The sequence below is a fragment of the Leopardus geoffroyi genome, chromosome X, assembly GCF_018350155.1.
Source record: "Leopardus geoffroyi isolate Oge1 chromosome X, O.geoffroyi_Oge1_pat1.0, whole genome shotgun sequence".
In the NCBI taxonomy this organism is placed as follows: domain Eukaryota; kingdom Metazoa; phylum Chordata; class Mammalia; order Carnivora; family Felidae; genus Leopardus; species Leopardus geoffroyi.
Genome location: NC_059343.1, coordinates 9,481,434 through 9,497,230, shown reverse-complemented (window position 1 = coordinate 9,497,230; position 15,797 = coordinate 9,481,434). Strand labels below are relative to the sequence as shown.

General features: G+C 45.6%; 1 protein-coding gene across 10 annotated transcripts in view; it reads right to left on the bottom strand.

Annotated features, from left to right (window-relative positions):
* Nucleotides 1-15,797, bottom strand: part of FRMPD4 (FERM and PDZ domain containing 4) — an 856,248-nt gene that overhangs the window by 84,164 nt on the left and 756,287 nt on the right. For all 10 annotated transcript variants that reach the window (XM_045472369.1, XM_045472370.1, XM_045472368.1 and 7 more), the window contains 2 exons: nt 5,658-5,818; nt 520-622 (listed from right to left, as the gene is read on the bottom strand). In XM_045472369.1, coding sequence (XP_045328325.1) covers nt 520-622; nt 5,658-5,818 — 264 coding nt within the window. The remainder of the gene's footprint in view (nt 1-519; nt 623-5,657; nt 5,819-15,797) is intronic.

Sequence of the window (15,797 nt, the reverse complement as noted above, 5' to 3'; positions counted from 1 at the left end):
TATCTAGGATCAAGCTAAACCAATAAACCAAGCACATTTTTAAACTGTCACAGCTTTGACCTAATTATCCTTTTCCTTCGGTTGATGATTTCACAATTCAGTAATGAATCACTCAGTCAAGTATGAAAACTCAGTGAACTATATGTTTGTGTATCCATGGGATTATATAAAATTACTCATCACTCATACTGAATTTGGGCATTGCATTTTTACCTCCTTGATTGTGCAATAGCAACGCGTTAGTAGTTTGGGAAGGGGAACAAAGGCGACCTTTGGCTATAGTGATGGGAAAAGGAGTCACCACGTTGTGTTAACAGTCAAGGTGCACGTGTTTTGTGTTTAGAGGGCATGGGTTTTTATGTTAGAGGTCAATGTCACCAGCATTTTCAAGGTGAACGCGCGGGCTTGCGTTTCTGCCCTAAAGTGGCTCGTGGGAAGCCCTTCCTCTGCTGGATGAGGTCTCAGGGCTGTGGAATAGCCTTCACAGCAGGACGGGGCCCGGGGGAGTGAGCCACGCACCTGACCAGGTCGATGACCCGCTCCCTCGGCGCAGCGCTGACGGGCTCATCATTAATCATTACAATCTGATCTCCCGGAATCAGCTTGCCTTCGGAGGGGCCACCTGGAGACAAATGAGAATGAAGTACAAGTGAGAAGACTGTCGCTCATCCATCCGTGTCCTCCGTTCCCCATCACGATTCATTGTAAGCACCTGGTGCTGTCTGGCGACACAAAACCCGACCCGCGTGTTCTCCACATGGGTCCTTCCCAGCCCTGGCTGCACATTGCAAAGAACTGGGGAGGGACACCCAGCTGGCTGTGTTGGTAGAGCATGTGAATCTTGATCTCAGCATCATGAGTTCGAGCCCCAAGCTGGGAGTAGAGCTTACTTAAAAAAAAAAAAAAAAAGAATGAACTCAGGGGCTCTGGATAAGCTGCACTGGATAAGTCCAGGCTACACGCTGGCCAATTAAATCAGAATCTCTGGAGGTGAGACTTCGGCATCAGCATTTCTCCAGAACTTTTCCAGGCAAGTTTGAGACACGGCAGCCTAGCAGCTCCTCTTACACTTTAATGGGCACATGCACCCCCTGGGGACCTTACTGCCCTGAAGACTGACTCAGCAGATTTGGAGGTCTGCTGAGGGTGAGGTCATAGATTTTTCACAGGATCCCAAGGCCTGCTGATGCTGCTGGTCAACTGACCATACCTTGAGTATCGAAGCCCCTAGAAGAAGGTATTCCCCAAACGGGTGGCCAATCAGCACATCAGAGGGTGTTAGGAAAGACTGACAGGATTTGTCCTTATGTTCCATACTTTTGGGGAAGGTTTTGTTTTTTTTTATTTTAATAATTTTTTTTTCAACCTTTATTTATTTTTGGGACAGAGAGAGACAGAGCATGAACGGGGGAGGGGCAGAGAGAGAGGGAGACACAGAATCGGAAACAGGCTCCAGGCTCTGAGCCATCAGCCCAGAGCCTGACGCGGGGCTCGAACTCACGGACCGCGAGATCGTGACCTGGCTGAAGTCGGACGCCTAACCGACTGCGCCACCCAGGCGCCCCTTGGGGAAGGTTTGAGAAGTGGGAGCATCTTAATCATTCTTGTCTAAGAGGTTGGGGGAACGGGGGGACGCCTTGGTGGCTCAGTCAGTTGAGTGTCCGACTCTTGGTTTCGGCTCAGGTTACGATCTCATGATTCATGGGATCAAGCCCCACGTCGGGCTCTGTCCTAACAGCAGGGAGCCTGCTTGGGATTCTCTCTCTCCCTCTCTCTCTCTGCCTGCCCCCACTTGTGCACACACACGTTCTCTTCTCTCTCAAAATGAATCAATAAACATTAAACATAAATACAAAAATAAAAGGTCTGGGGAAGGAAGCAGAACTCAAGCTGGGATTCATAAGGAAACAGCAGACACACGTATCAGCTTGGTGAAGAGGGTGTTTGGTCATTTTTGTGGCTGGGACTGTGCCTGGGAGTGTGCGTCTGTGCTCACATGTGATGACAGAGGACTCTTGTTTTTGTCTTGATCCAGCATGGTCTTTTTCTCAGCAGATGTGGAGGAGTTTTTGCAAGGAGGTAGGGAACTAATATTTGCCGAGTATTTATTATGTACCAGGCTGCTTGGCCTTGAATCCCACTGACACTTGACTCCCTGTCAGATAATGAGATGCCCGAGGCTCACACAGGTTAAAGAACCCGATGAAAGAGTAGAACTGGGTCTCAGCTTAGGTCTGTGGACTCTTCCAAGTTCAGGGTGGCCAACACCTGCTTGGAACTTGCTCCCATAATTTAAAAACTGGTCACTGCCAGGTTTCTGGACACAGAAAGCCACATCTGCATGAAGCACACATCTGAATGAAATAAAACCCATAAATAAATACTTCCGTTATCCACATGTCTAATGGAATTACGTCCCTGCATATTCATAGGGTACGATAATTTTAACTTTATTCCCAGGTCTGCCACTGGGTAATAGGCAGCAGCTCAAACATTACCTTTCAAATATTATTGCTATTGCTTTATTTAGTAATTGAAATGAACACTTCACACGCAGAGATGGATCTCGAAGTAAGTCAGTTGTTTCCCACCCACCGAGACACTTGGCATATATGTCACTCAAGCTGCAGCATAAACTAATCTTCCTGGGTAGAAAAAAAGGCGAGGAAAACCTTAACGCTTCCTCATGTCGGTGATAAAAAAAATATTCAATGCAAGATGCGGGAACTGAGATTCGCTGTTTGCACACATAAGAAATTCTGAAAATCCCTTGAGAGAGTTGATATAACCATTGGATTATCTGCAAGCATGCACTCACGTTCAGTCAAACAAATGGTTAGAAATCAAACGCTGATCACAGACTGAAAAATGTTCATACTAACTGGCTGATGGATGTTAACTACTTTCGTGGGCAAACCACTTGCAGATTAAGAGGACATCCTTTCACCTCTGACCCCACTTGTTTGATCAAATGGAAATATTTGTGTTTCATCAAGCAACTGAAACCAAGCATTTCAGAGGGAGGAAAGACAGTTCCTTCCAAGATATGAACCAGTGGCGCCCTTCAGAGAATCGTCTCGTGCCCTGTGCACTGAAGGCTGCATTGTCAAGTCCAGAAAATCTGGTCATGCCAAAGAAATTATCGGAACCTCCGCAGAGTCACTGTTATGAAAGACACAGTTTATCTGACCAGCATTTTCACACCGAAAAATGACTGGCAACAGTACTCTTTGACCTGTTTTCACTTTTGTCTACTACTCTTGAAATTGTCGAATATTAGGTGCTAGTGTCTGAAGCGAAAGGAGCATGGAGGGCAGGGAAGGGAAGAGCTTGAACGAACAGTGAGGCAATATAACAGCATGAAAAACAACAATCAGATCCCCGGTCACCTCTGGGGAGGAACCACACTTTAGAGAATCTCAGAACCAGAGATGTTCAAGGGTCCCAGTATTAGAAAGCAGCACGCCAAATGATGTCTTGCTTAGGAAAAAAAATATGTGTCCACATGCACATATAATACATTATATATCTCATAGACAGGATACATAACATATGCATACATATGCACAGAATCGTCTACTTTCCATAGACTCTCTACGCACATGTCAATAGTGGTTCACTTTCAGCAGCGGCAGCTCGGGTGATTTTGTTTTTTTTTTTAACTATCTCCTCTGTACTATCTATGTTGTATGTTTTGTGTGAGGCATCTGTATTATTTTATTATTATAGCAAGCAACAAACCTCTTTCATTTTAAGCATAAAATTCGCAACTGGCATCAGTCTCCACAATCCCACCTAGAGAATGAAGATAGGACCTACAGCTAATAAAACGGAAAGCTTGGCAAACAGGTAAGAAGCTGTGTGGTGAGGCAGTGGTGGGAAAGAAAATGAAGCCGACTTTTCTCTGTACAAGTCTGCGACGTGGTCGACCGTATCTGCAGTGCTTTACCCTGGGCCACATTAGGTCAAAATAATGAAAAATGACATCGACTTTTGAAATGTGTACTACTTTCATTTTCCTTTCATTTTCCTTAGCTGGCAGGCTCGGTGGCCCAAATATTTTAGAGTTTACTACTAATAACAATAACAATAATCACAATAAAAATATTTTTGGAATGAGAACTATGTACCTGGCACTCTTTTAATGTTATCTCATTCTCTCCCTCGCCCTTAAAGATGGATACAACCACGATCCCCATTATCCAGAGGACATAGAGAAGTGTCCGTCAAACTGAAATGCAGAGGAATTAACATGAAAGCTATAAACAGTCTAATACGGGGCAGAGGCAACCTCCAAATCCATCAAACCCAGGCAATCGGCTGCCGGAGTCCATGTTCGTAACCCCAGGATGTTACTACTGACCTCTGTTACCGACTTGCCAAATTCCAAAGAGGAACTGGTAAGGAAGGAGTTTCATTTTGTGTGAAAATAAAACCAATACAAGCTCATTAAAAGAAATACATGAGGGGCGCCTGGATGGTTCAGTCTGTTGAGCGTCTGAGTCTTGACTTCGGCTCAGGTTGTGACCCCCGCATGGTTATGGGATCAAACCCCATGTCAGGCTCCGTGCTGAGCATGGAGCCTGCTTCGGATTCTCACTCTCTTTCTCTCTCTCTCTCTCAAAATAAAATAAACCTTAAAAAAAAAAAGTACACAAATACTTATCGTAAAGAAAGAAAGAATTAAGAGAGCCTTGTTTCTGGAAAGGCAATCGCAGCCCACTTTGGGCAAGCACATCATAGTCCGTTATGTTCACCTGTGTTGACAGTCGAACGTCTGCATAGTCTAATGAGGGAGACTGAGGCCATGTATACTCGTGATCTGATCGTACTGTAGAATTTAAGAGACTTGCCCTATACTCTGTCAGTCAGCCATGGCTGTATAACAGATCACCCTGAAACTCAGTCGGCTGTCCAATAATCACTTCTTCTCAAGCTCACGGGCCTTTAGGATGAGCACTGATTGGCTGATCTTCCGGCTTCACGCCGCAGATCGGGCCACATTCGTCTCTAGATGGCAGGCCGCTAGCCTCTTGTGTTCGTTTTGGGGCCGAGGCTGAAAGGGTCACAGTCACTTGAGGGAAACGCTCTTTTGACTCCCAGGGCAGGAGCCCAATAAACCAGGGCAACCGCACAAGCACTTTTCAAGCATTTCCAGGTCATCTTTGGTAATACACCATTGGCCGAAGTCAGTGACCTGGTCCGGCTCAACAGCAACAGGGAAGGGAAATATATTCTGCATAGCGTGCATTTCATAAAGCTGTCTGTCCGCTCCAGTGACTAAAATCCTTCTGTGACTTCAGTGTCACTTTCTGCTTTTTCTCACTAAGGAGTTTATCACGAACTTAGTGAAATACAGTACAGCGCCTGCCTCTTTCTTCGCATTCATACTTTAAGAAGTGGGTCATTTCCATGGTTACAAAAGATAGATCAGTGTCTTCCTAAGTCAAGAGATAGGATACGTTTGGCAGTTTAAACCTAGCTTGAAGAGCCCTTTGTGTCCCTCTGGTGGTCTGACGCCATCTGGATGTTGCAAACACTCAGCCGGGCTCCACAGTTAGACAAGGAGCAGCTTGAAAATTCCAGAAGGAGCGCCAGTCACCCGGACAGGGTGTGGCAGGCAACCCTGGGAGACGGGGAGTGGGCCGGGTGCTTACCTGGTGTTACAGAGCGAACGACTACTGGCTTTTCACTCCCCGCCACGAAACCAAACCCCAGCACGGGGTCCCTCCTCATCTCCACACTCCGTGGGGCAGGAGGGACGATTTGGTAGCTCTCCAACCGAGGGTCGTCAAAGGGGATGGCCTGCGTCATGTGACTGTGGGAAAAGCACACACAAAGGAAAAGAGGCATCAGTGTAAGCTTTTGACGATGGATTGGCAATCACCTCCTCTCCTTCGAGACTTTCTACTCGCTATTTGGGAGACAGTGGGGAAGATGTGGGGAGACGCCTCATCACGCCTTTTGCGTGCCCTCCTTATTCCTTGAAAACACGAGCTCCACTTCTGCTTTTGGCCTTTCCACTGGCTGTTCCCCCAACCCCAATGCTGGTCCTGCAGCTACACGTGTGGCTCGACCGCCGCGCTCCGAAGTCTCTGCTCACAGGCGACCCTGTGGCCACACGCTGGAACGCAGCAAGCCCGCTCCCTGTACCCTTTTCTACGTTTTGTGTCACAACACTCAGCCCCTGCCTACGTGCTACAGAACGCACATCTTCGTCTCGTTTCTGCCCTCTGCACTCGAGCGTAGGCTCCGCGAGGGCAAGGAACTTTGCTTCATTCACCGCTTTATCCCAGCTGCCTGGAACAGTACCCGGCATAGAGTGGATTTCTTAAGAAATAATCGAATGAAGAAGGAGAGGAAAAGATACTTCTTTGTGGAACACTATCAATTGATAACCGATAAGCTGAGAAAGAGCCTCAGAAGAGTACGGAAGCTGAAGTCAAAATAGTGGCTTATTGTCCCTCAGGGCCCACGCCTTGTATGCCAGAGTGTCGGGTCACAAACCACCTCCTGGGACTCTTAATGAAGTCTTCACTCATGGACATTATCCAAGGCGGCCTTTCTTGAGGGAAGAGTTATTAGTTTGGACACCAGAAATCTCTTTTAAGTAATGTGAGGCACTATTACCTCAATGACAGGGACTTAATTCAATTTTCTCTCTTTCTCATCCTCAATAATGTTGTAAAAGAGCATTTTTAAATACCTTGAAAGACACTATTCTATATGCCATCTGCACAACATATTGTCCAAATGGAGGAAAAAAAAAAAAAAAAGACTGAGGAGGACGAATTCTGTGGTCCTTTTGTGCAATGAATAAGGTGAGAAAAAACGGAAACCTTCTAGGATCTGTTCTTTACACATATGCCACTAAGAAAATAAAAGTTTAAAATCCCCTTTAAACAGAAAGGAAAAGGGGCGCCTTGGGGGCTCAGTCGGGGGGAGAGTCTGACTTTGGCTCAGGTCATGATCTCCCGGTTCGTGAGTTTGAGCCCCGCATTGGGCTCCCTGCTGTTGGCGGGGAGCCCACTTTGAATCCTCTGTCCCCCTCACTCTCTGCCCTTCCCCTGCTTGCGCTCTCTCTCTCAAAAATAAATAAAGCATAAAAAAAATAGAGACAGAAAGGAAAGATGTCTTCGATTAAGCAGCCTGGAATGCTATGAACAAGAGAAGAATGAATGGAGGGCAAACATATTATGTGCTGCATAGGCCAACACTCATCTGTTCTCTTATTTCGTCTTCAGAACACCCCACGGGCAGGGCGGTTTGACCCCACTACCTCCGCATGGCAAATGCCAAAAGAGAAAGAATAACCGGGTCAAGGTCACATGCTTCTCAGATGTAAGGCAGGCGCAATTCACACCAGGTCTCCTAAATGTCATGTGCTTGACCAGCTCCCTAATTTGCAATGACAGTGCAAAATAAAAACGTGGGAACCCTCATTTAAACATACTTAAGAACTTTAAGGCAGAGGAATGGGAAACCCATCCCAGGGCCCCGGGTAGTGTGCTATCCCCAGCGTTCCCACTACCTTTCTAGAAAAGTCCAAGCCCAGAGTGGCGGTGTTACAGGGTCAAAGGGGAGGATCTGTCTTCTGTGAAGTCACAGAGGTCTGTCTGGACCCAGAGATTAGACATGGCTACTGCAGTGGGCAGACCTCAGGCCGGCACAAGGTCACAGGACGAAGCCTGGTAGGCTAAAGGACAGAACTCGAAGCCCTGATGAAATCAGCACAATTGATGCAGGGTGAGCCCCAGTGTCCAGGACAGCAGCCTCAGACAGGGCTCTTGGGAACTTGACCCTCTGACATGGATCCCTCACAGGCCTGAAAGAGGCATGGCTCTGTGTGCCTGGGTGAAGAAAGGGGCCACCGAGGCATGGTGGCCACTGTTCCGTTCTCTTGTCTTCTTTATAAGACAGCATCACCTCAGAGCATGCGGTTCTTGAGCTACCCTTGGAAATGAGCCTCTCCTTTTATCCCCAGATGGAACCACAGGGAAAAAAAGGGAGGGGATACCCACACTTTTAGGGCCTGGCCTTGAGCTCTTAGTTTGCACCATAATCCACAGAAGACGTTCGACATGAAGAAGACCGTAAAGTGACCTGCTCATGGTCGCATGGGTTGCAGAGCAGAGAAGTGAGCCCTAGTTGGCCAAACTTTCTTTTTTTTTAGTTTTAAAAAATTTTTCATGTTTATTTATCTTTGAGAGAGAGAGAGAGAGAGACAGACAGACAGACAGACAGAGTATGAGTGGGAGAGGGGCAGAGAGAGAGGGAGACACAGAATCTGAAGCAGGCCCCAGGCTTCTAGCTATCTGCACAGAGCACGACGACGTGGGGATCAAACTCATAAAGTGGGAGATCATGACCTGAGCCAAAGTTGGACACTTAACCGGCTGAGCCACCCAGGCGCCCCAGTTGGCCAAACTTTCAATTCCAAGTTTAGAAAGGGGCTGGGGAAGGCTTTTCCCCTCTACGATTGCCACTTCTGTGAAAAGCTTCCAGCACTGGCTCCCAAACTCGGCTGCACGGTCAGAATCACCAGGGAAGGATGGAAAAGTCCTAATGCTCAGGCTTCACCCCAGACCAATCACATCACAATATCGGGACGTGTGAGCCAGGATCAATTTTGAAAGGATCCCTAGGCAATCCCAAAGTGCAGCAAGGTTTGGGGACCATTTCCTGCTCAGGGAAGGGTGGTTTCTAGCTCTCCTTCGAGGTAATAGGAAAAGAGAACACAAATGATGTCTTGGACCACTTCCTCTGGCGTCTACTGCAAATGTAAGTTAGAATATTTAAAGCGTTTGGAGCTTGATTATTCTCTTTCCGCTACATGATAAAGTAATAGCCTCCAATTTTTAATTCATCATTCATTCAAGAACTATCATATTATTATTTTATTAATACCTGACATTTATTAAACACTAATTTCATGCTAGGCAATTTTTGAAATTATTTCCATACGTTAGTTCATTTAATTCTCCGAAACAACTCCATAATGCATTCATTCAGTCAACAAATACTTATTGAACGCCCACGGGCTTCTCGGTTCCAGGAATACAATAGGAACCAAAGCAGAATGAAAATAATACAATATTCACTCTAGTGTTCAGAGACAGAAAATGAACTAATAAATTAGGAAAATGCATGGCATATCAGGTCTTTAGAAGCACCGAGGAAAAAAATAATGCTGGGAGGAAGGGGAGAGTCACGGGGTGGAGACGCTTCGTGATTCTATCGGGGGGCAGAAAAATATCTGGGGGAGGAGCATTTCGGGCAGAGGGGCCACCAAGGGCTGAGGTCCTGACATGGTCTGTGCCTGGGGAGGGTGTGCCTAACAGGTAGCCTGAGGGCCAGTGGGAGGAGGCGGTGGGAGGCAGGGAGGGCAGTGGTCAAGGAAGTGATGGGGCGGCAGGTCACAGATCACACAGGCTCTTGAAGGGCTTCGTGTTTTGTTCTGAGTGAAACAGGCAGCCTTTGGAAGGTTCTGAGTGGAAAAGCGAGGTGACTGACGGCTGCTCTAAAGAGGACAGACGGGAGGGGCACTGGCGGGGCGGGGAGAGCTTCTTAGGACCCACTGCACCAATCCTGACAAAATATCAGGATTTTTTTTGATATCCTGCTATCAACATGGCAGAGTGGCAGAGAAATCGTTGGGGTTTTAGTGTATTCGGAGGCCACTCCATCAGAGAGGGGCTGGGACTCCTACTCTGAAGCCTTCCTGCACACACAGGACATTGCAAGTGAAGACGGCCATATTACACATTGTCTAAAGCGACTCCTGTATCCTGCCGGATCCAAATCGCAGGAGACATTTTCTCTTCAAGGAGCTAACACTTTATGGTTTGACCAGAGACACACAAATATAAGTGCCCAGGTAGAGGGCAAACGTGAGACTGATAAGGTACTTTGCAAGTCAGACTTTAGAGCCAGACTCTCTAAAGCCGAGTCCTGGCCCCTCCACTTCCCGGAAGGGTGCCCTGCACAAATCACTTCTTTACTGTGTGCCTCAGTTTCTTCCTCTGAAAAGTGGTGATGATAAGAGTAACAATCGCATAAGACAGTTGTAAAAATTACATGAATGAACAGAAGGGAAGCACGTAGCAAGAGGTCTGGCACGCAGGAAGCAGGCGGGAAGCGTTAGCTGCTCTTTTCATCTCTTGAGGTCAGTGAATAGAAAGGCATAGGTTTCATATGTTATGAACTCATTCACTCTTAAAATATGAAAACAAACTCAATATCGTTTCAAATGCCGATAGCCCAATTCTCGGTGAACTGCCACACAAACCCTAGCGAAGCTCTGAGACCTTTCGTGTGAAAAGTCTCATCAAAAGCAATGACACAATAAACACAAATATAAACTGATTCACATGAGTCAATACTATACCAGAATACAGACGAAGAAGAAAGAATAAAATCCAGGCTCTCCAAGGATTGAATCAGTGAGTTTTCCTCTGCCATGTTTCTAGAACCCTAAGTGAACGCTGAGACCAGCGCTGACTCAGGAACCCACATTGTAGGCAAAGTGACAGAGACAACGTGACATGGGTCTGCATCCCTGCATTGTTGTTTCCCCACCCAAACAACGTTTGAAACTCCACTGCATGTGTATTTTGTGGTTGATGCCTGTTCTAGCATTTTCGTCTTTGTTTATAGTTTTTTGTCCTGTTTTGTCTGCATTTTGAGGATAACGTTCTGATGGCGTTATTATTTTCTTGCTGTACAAGTGGCATTTTCCAAATAAGTGATCTAAAAATAATCAACCTCTGCCTTTTTTCCAACAGGAATGGCTCCACACTAAAATGCTCCCCCATGAAACATCATTTTGTTCTTTGTATGAAGGCAAGCACTTCTTGGCTTTCTCCTTGCAGTATTTCTTAGAAAGATGCTTGAGTCCCTTTGCAATGAGCCGAGAAAGCAACATCTCTTCTACCTGCTCAATATGCTACAGTGAATTCTGTTGCTGAGGCTGGCGGAACACAACTGATGAGCTACACAAACCCCCACCCCCTGCTCCCAACCTTTTGCAACAAACACACACAGATAGGCCAGAAACCTATGGACCTGAAAACCCAAGAAGACGTGTCCATTGAGATTGAAAGAATAATCTTCCTGTTTCTGACAGCTTCATTTTAAAAGGAATGATGGTGATCTTGCTGTCCACAACAAAAGGACAGGGCTTGGGGCGCCTGGGTGGCTCAAGTCGGTGAAACGTCCGACTTCGGCTCAGGTCATGAGCTCACGGTTTGTGGGCTCAGGCCCCGCGTGGGGCTCTGTGCTGACAGCTCAGAGCCTGGAGCCTGCTTCGGATTCTGTGCCTCCCTCTCTTTCTCTGCTCCTCCCTCACTCGTGCTCTGTCTCTCTCTCTTAAAAATAAACATTAAAAATAAAAGGTGAAAAAACAAAAACAAAAACAAAAGGACAGGGCTTTCTTTGATCACTGTGAGCTTTTCTTCCTCCACAGAAATAAAAGACTGATACCTCCAGTGTGTCACAAAGAGTTGCTTGGACTAGTAGACAGAATGCTCTGAGATGATTCCATTTTTCCATGTACTCATTAGAGCCAGTGAGGTCCTTTTATGGACTATGGGCTGAGCGGTCAGATTCTGGAAGGAAAAACTAAATTTAGAAGTCATTATGCTTGTTGTAAAATTTAAAAACGTAGGGAGACCGTGGCAGAGAGGGCACCTGGGGAATGAAGACTGGAAGGAAAAGAAGTAAAAATAAACATACGTGCCTGAGCTCCACTCGAGAAGGTTGTGGTTGGGGTTACTTTTCAGGGATGGCCAGCCGTGATTACACGAGAGCATCTTGGCGGTACTGTTCTCTGCGATAGACTGAATTATTCTTCATTTGCTCCCCAGGATGTGGTCGGCCACCATATGCCACAACGCTTTTCAGAGCCTCCCACTGTATGCTACATATTTCACCGCCCCTGGACTTAGCTCACATCTCACAGCCCAAAGTGTATCACACGGCTGAGCCCACATGTGACAAACAAAAAAATGCCCCTATGGTTGGGCATGTGCTAGCGCTGCTTTGTCAACACCACGAGAAGACCGTCGCGAGGAAGCTGCCGCCCCTTCAGCTTGGACTGCAGAACAGACCCATGGGGAACGGACCAGAACAGGCAACTCAGTAAGGAGCCAAGTGTAGCAGAGCTGCCCTGCCCCCCCCCCCCCCCGGCCTAGATCAGGCAGCTGAACAAGAGCTAAGAAATAATGACTCTATTGCACTGAATTTGGAGGATGTTTGTTATGCACCAAAAGCTCACTCATACAATCTGTAGTGATTTCCGTATTATTTTAAAGCTCTGGAATTTCACATCCCAGAGGGTTCTAGCAACCTTATTCTCCACACCATTTATGACCGAACGTTACATTTTACAACATAAGAGACACTTCCAAAGGAAACTTTCCCACTCGGTATCTCAGTTGACATGACATCCACAGGAACCCTATGGTCTATTCTTCATGACTTTCTCATATCCCTGATTGGACTTGACTAGCAGTGGCTCTCAATGCAAGGGTCAAACTTCACAAGCCCTACTATGGCCTGTGAGGGGGGGTCTAATAAGAAAAGCTCTGAACAAGAGTTCTAGGGGTGCCTGGGGGGCTCAGTCGGTTGAGTGCTTGACTCTTGATTTCGGCTCAGGTCATGATCCCAGGGACATGCAATCAAGCCCCGCGTTGGGCTCTGTGCTGAGTGTGGAGCCTGCTTAAGATTCATTGCCCACCCCCCCCCCCGCCCCTCTCCCCTGCTTGTGCTGTCTCTCCAAAAAAAAACTAAAGACTCTAAATGAGGCAAACCAGAATTCCTCAGAACAAGAACAAGGAAAGAAAAAGAAAGCAGAAGTATGGATTATTACAGCTGATAGATTAGAACTAAGAGAGGTCACGGAGTAGATTAGACCCCTCCATGGGTTTCCAGTGAGTCAATATTATGATGATATGTATGGTAAAATAACATTCTGAAAGTAATTTTTGCTTGGTTCTCATGGAGTTTTTTCCTCTACTGGGTCTGATGAGAAAGACAGGGGATTGGCAGTCCCTTCCCTTAGGGAAGATGCATTTACAGGGTCCAGAGCAAAAACTGACTGCAGATAACCCTCTTTCCCGACTTTTGTTTCCTGAAAGTCTGAGTGGCATGGCTAAGGAGGCAAGGCCAGATGGTCTTGTGAGGTGGTAGAAACTTCAGGAGAGAGGACATTGGTGGTATGTCTAACGAAACACCAAGATCCACAGGCTGAGCCTAAAGAAATGACAGAGTCCGTGAACTTCAGGGAACCACTCAGTCTTGGGCTAGGGTGTCTCAGGTACTGAGAAGACCACAGAGGCCTGCTTAAATTTCTGCTCTACATAGATCCAGAGGACTTCTGAATATTCAACACGATGATATTCCAATTGCCAACCAACAGGAATGTAATATGGTGATACTCACACATGACTTTAGGGAGACGATCTGGATGCTAAGTGAGAAAACAGTGTGAGTAAACAGCATCTCTGAGGGGAAGGAGAGAGGGGAGCTGGAAGAGAAGTGACTGAGCTTGGAGGGAACCCATCCTGTGCGGGGACATCACACCAGGAGATCCGGAAACTCCCTTGTATCTGGAACGACCTCCTAGTCAGCCACTCTACAGTTCCATTCTTGTATGTCCATAGGATCCCATCCCTCTGATGATACATGCATTTTCACACTAAATCCTATGTTTCTGAAAGCAAATCTGGGCAAGCCTCTGCCCTTGGGGGATCAAAAAGGCCCAACCATACGCTGCCACTGGAGAGAAGTTAACTTTAACATAAAAATAAATAAGTGCACATAATGTGTTTCCAGCTCACATAACATACTGAGTCTCATGCGTTTCACTTTCATGAATACACATATTGGGGGTTCAGAAGAACTTAACCTTCACTCATCAGGTCCACAGGCCACTGTCACTCAATTCCATAACACATCAGGAGGATTTAAAGATTTACAAGTGTTGGGGCGCCTGGGTGGCTCAGTTAGTTAAGCATCTGACTTTGGCTCAGGTCATGATCTCACAGTCCATAAGTTCGAGCCCCGCCATCGGGCTCTGTGCTGCCAGCTTGGAGCCTGGAGTCAGCTTCGGAGTCTCTGTCTCTCGATCTCTCTCTCTCTCTCTCTCTGTCCTTCCCTTGCTCTCTCTCTCTCAAAAATAAATAAACATTAAAAACATTAAATTAAAAAAAAGAAAGATTTACAAATGTTTAGTCAGGCCTGGAAGCTTACGCAGTACTTGAAAAGCTGAGTATCCCGAATGCCCACGCTGAAAACACACAAAATGTTTAGAGGAATCCTGTTGGAGAATTTTATGAGGGCTTGAAATCAATGGGACTCCTTAATAGGCAGACGAAAGACGAAAATCTCCATTCACATCAACCTAATTTACAGATTGAATGCATCCAATAAAGATATTTTCAACAGTCCGCTTTAACGAATGCAACAAAGAGAATTCGCAATTTTATATGATCATATAAAAGAACACTTTGAACGAGAAAAACACTGCTTGTCTAGCCCGACAAGAATACCGGACCCTATTATGAAATGACAACTCTTAGGATGCTCTGACACTGGCACAAATATAGAAAAGGATAAAATGGGGGAGTCGCAGCTTTGACTGGGACAAAGCAAGTGTTCCAGGGTAAATTTAGAGATGGCTGCCCTCTAAAAAAATTGAACGCAAGCTAGGCACCAAAGAAACAGAAGTACTTCAGCATGTCAATAATATGGTTGGCTTTGAAAAAAAACCATTAAGTCTTTTGTCCAACACGGGGGTTGTTGGCTGCTACCTGGTGACAGTGAACTAAAAGAGTGGTCTCTTCCCAGTAAAGTAGATGTCATAACAATGAATGAGGAAGTAACCAATTTTTTAAAAGAAACTTGGGTTGTGGTAAGAATGTAGGAAAACAGATGTTTAGAAATGATCCTACCGTTGTGTGCTTGTTTTATTGAAAATTATGCAAATATGTATCTATAAAAACAGCAGCCTTGGAAAATGGGGAAATGAATTTTTCTAACCTGTTTAAAAATCCTCAAATGAAGCATTTCAGTGGACTCATTTGTTAAATGAGTTGAACTCATTTGTTAAATATAATAAAACGAAACATCTTCCATTTGGTTTGTGAGAACGGTTGAGGGACTTTAAGGAACATGGAAACTTCCTGGGTGAATTTCTCTTTCTTTCTTTCTTTCTTTCTTTCTTTCTTTCTTTCTTTCTTTCTCTTTCTTTCTTTTCTTTCTTTCTTTCTTTTCTTTCTTTTTTAAAGTTTGTTTTGAGAGAGAGACAGCGCAAGTGGGGGAGGGGCAGAGAGAGCAAGGGAGAGAGAACCACGAGATCATGAGCCACCCAGGCGCCCCTCTGGCTGAATTTCAACAGTCACTTGCGTAGATGAGATTGTTATGTTTCTGCGGTTCCTTTTTTCCTCCAATGGCAGTGATTAAAACCAAGCAAAGAAAAAAGCTGAACTTGCAGACAGACCCTGAAACTTTTATTCGATGAAGTGGTAAACTAAGACGCTCAAAAATAAATAAGGATCCTCAATCACTTTGCTGTCATTAAAATATTGAATAGTCTGTAATGCAGCAGTGACAGCAAAATGTTTACAAGTGATTAAAATGTATGTCACCGTCAACTCATCTTAACGTAACATCTTTTGCACATATGCTTTATGCCTTCCATATTTCATTTACAGTTGGGTGGTATGTATATGTACATATATATACATATCTATATGTGTTACAAATAAATTAATACATATTCAGAATTTGCTTTTTTA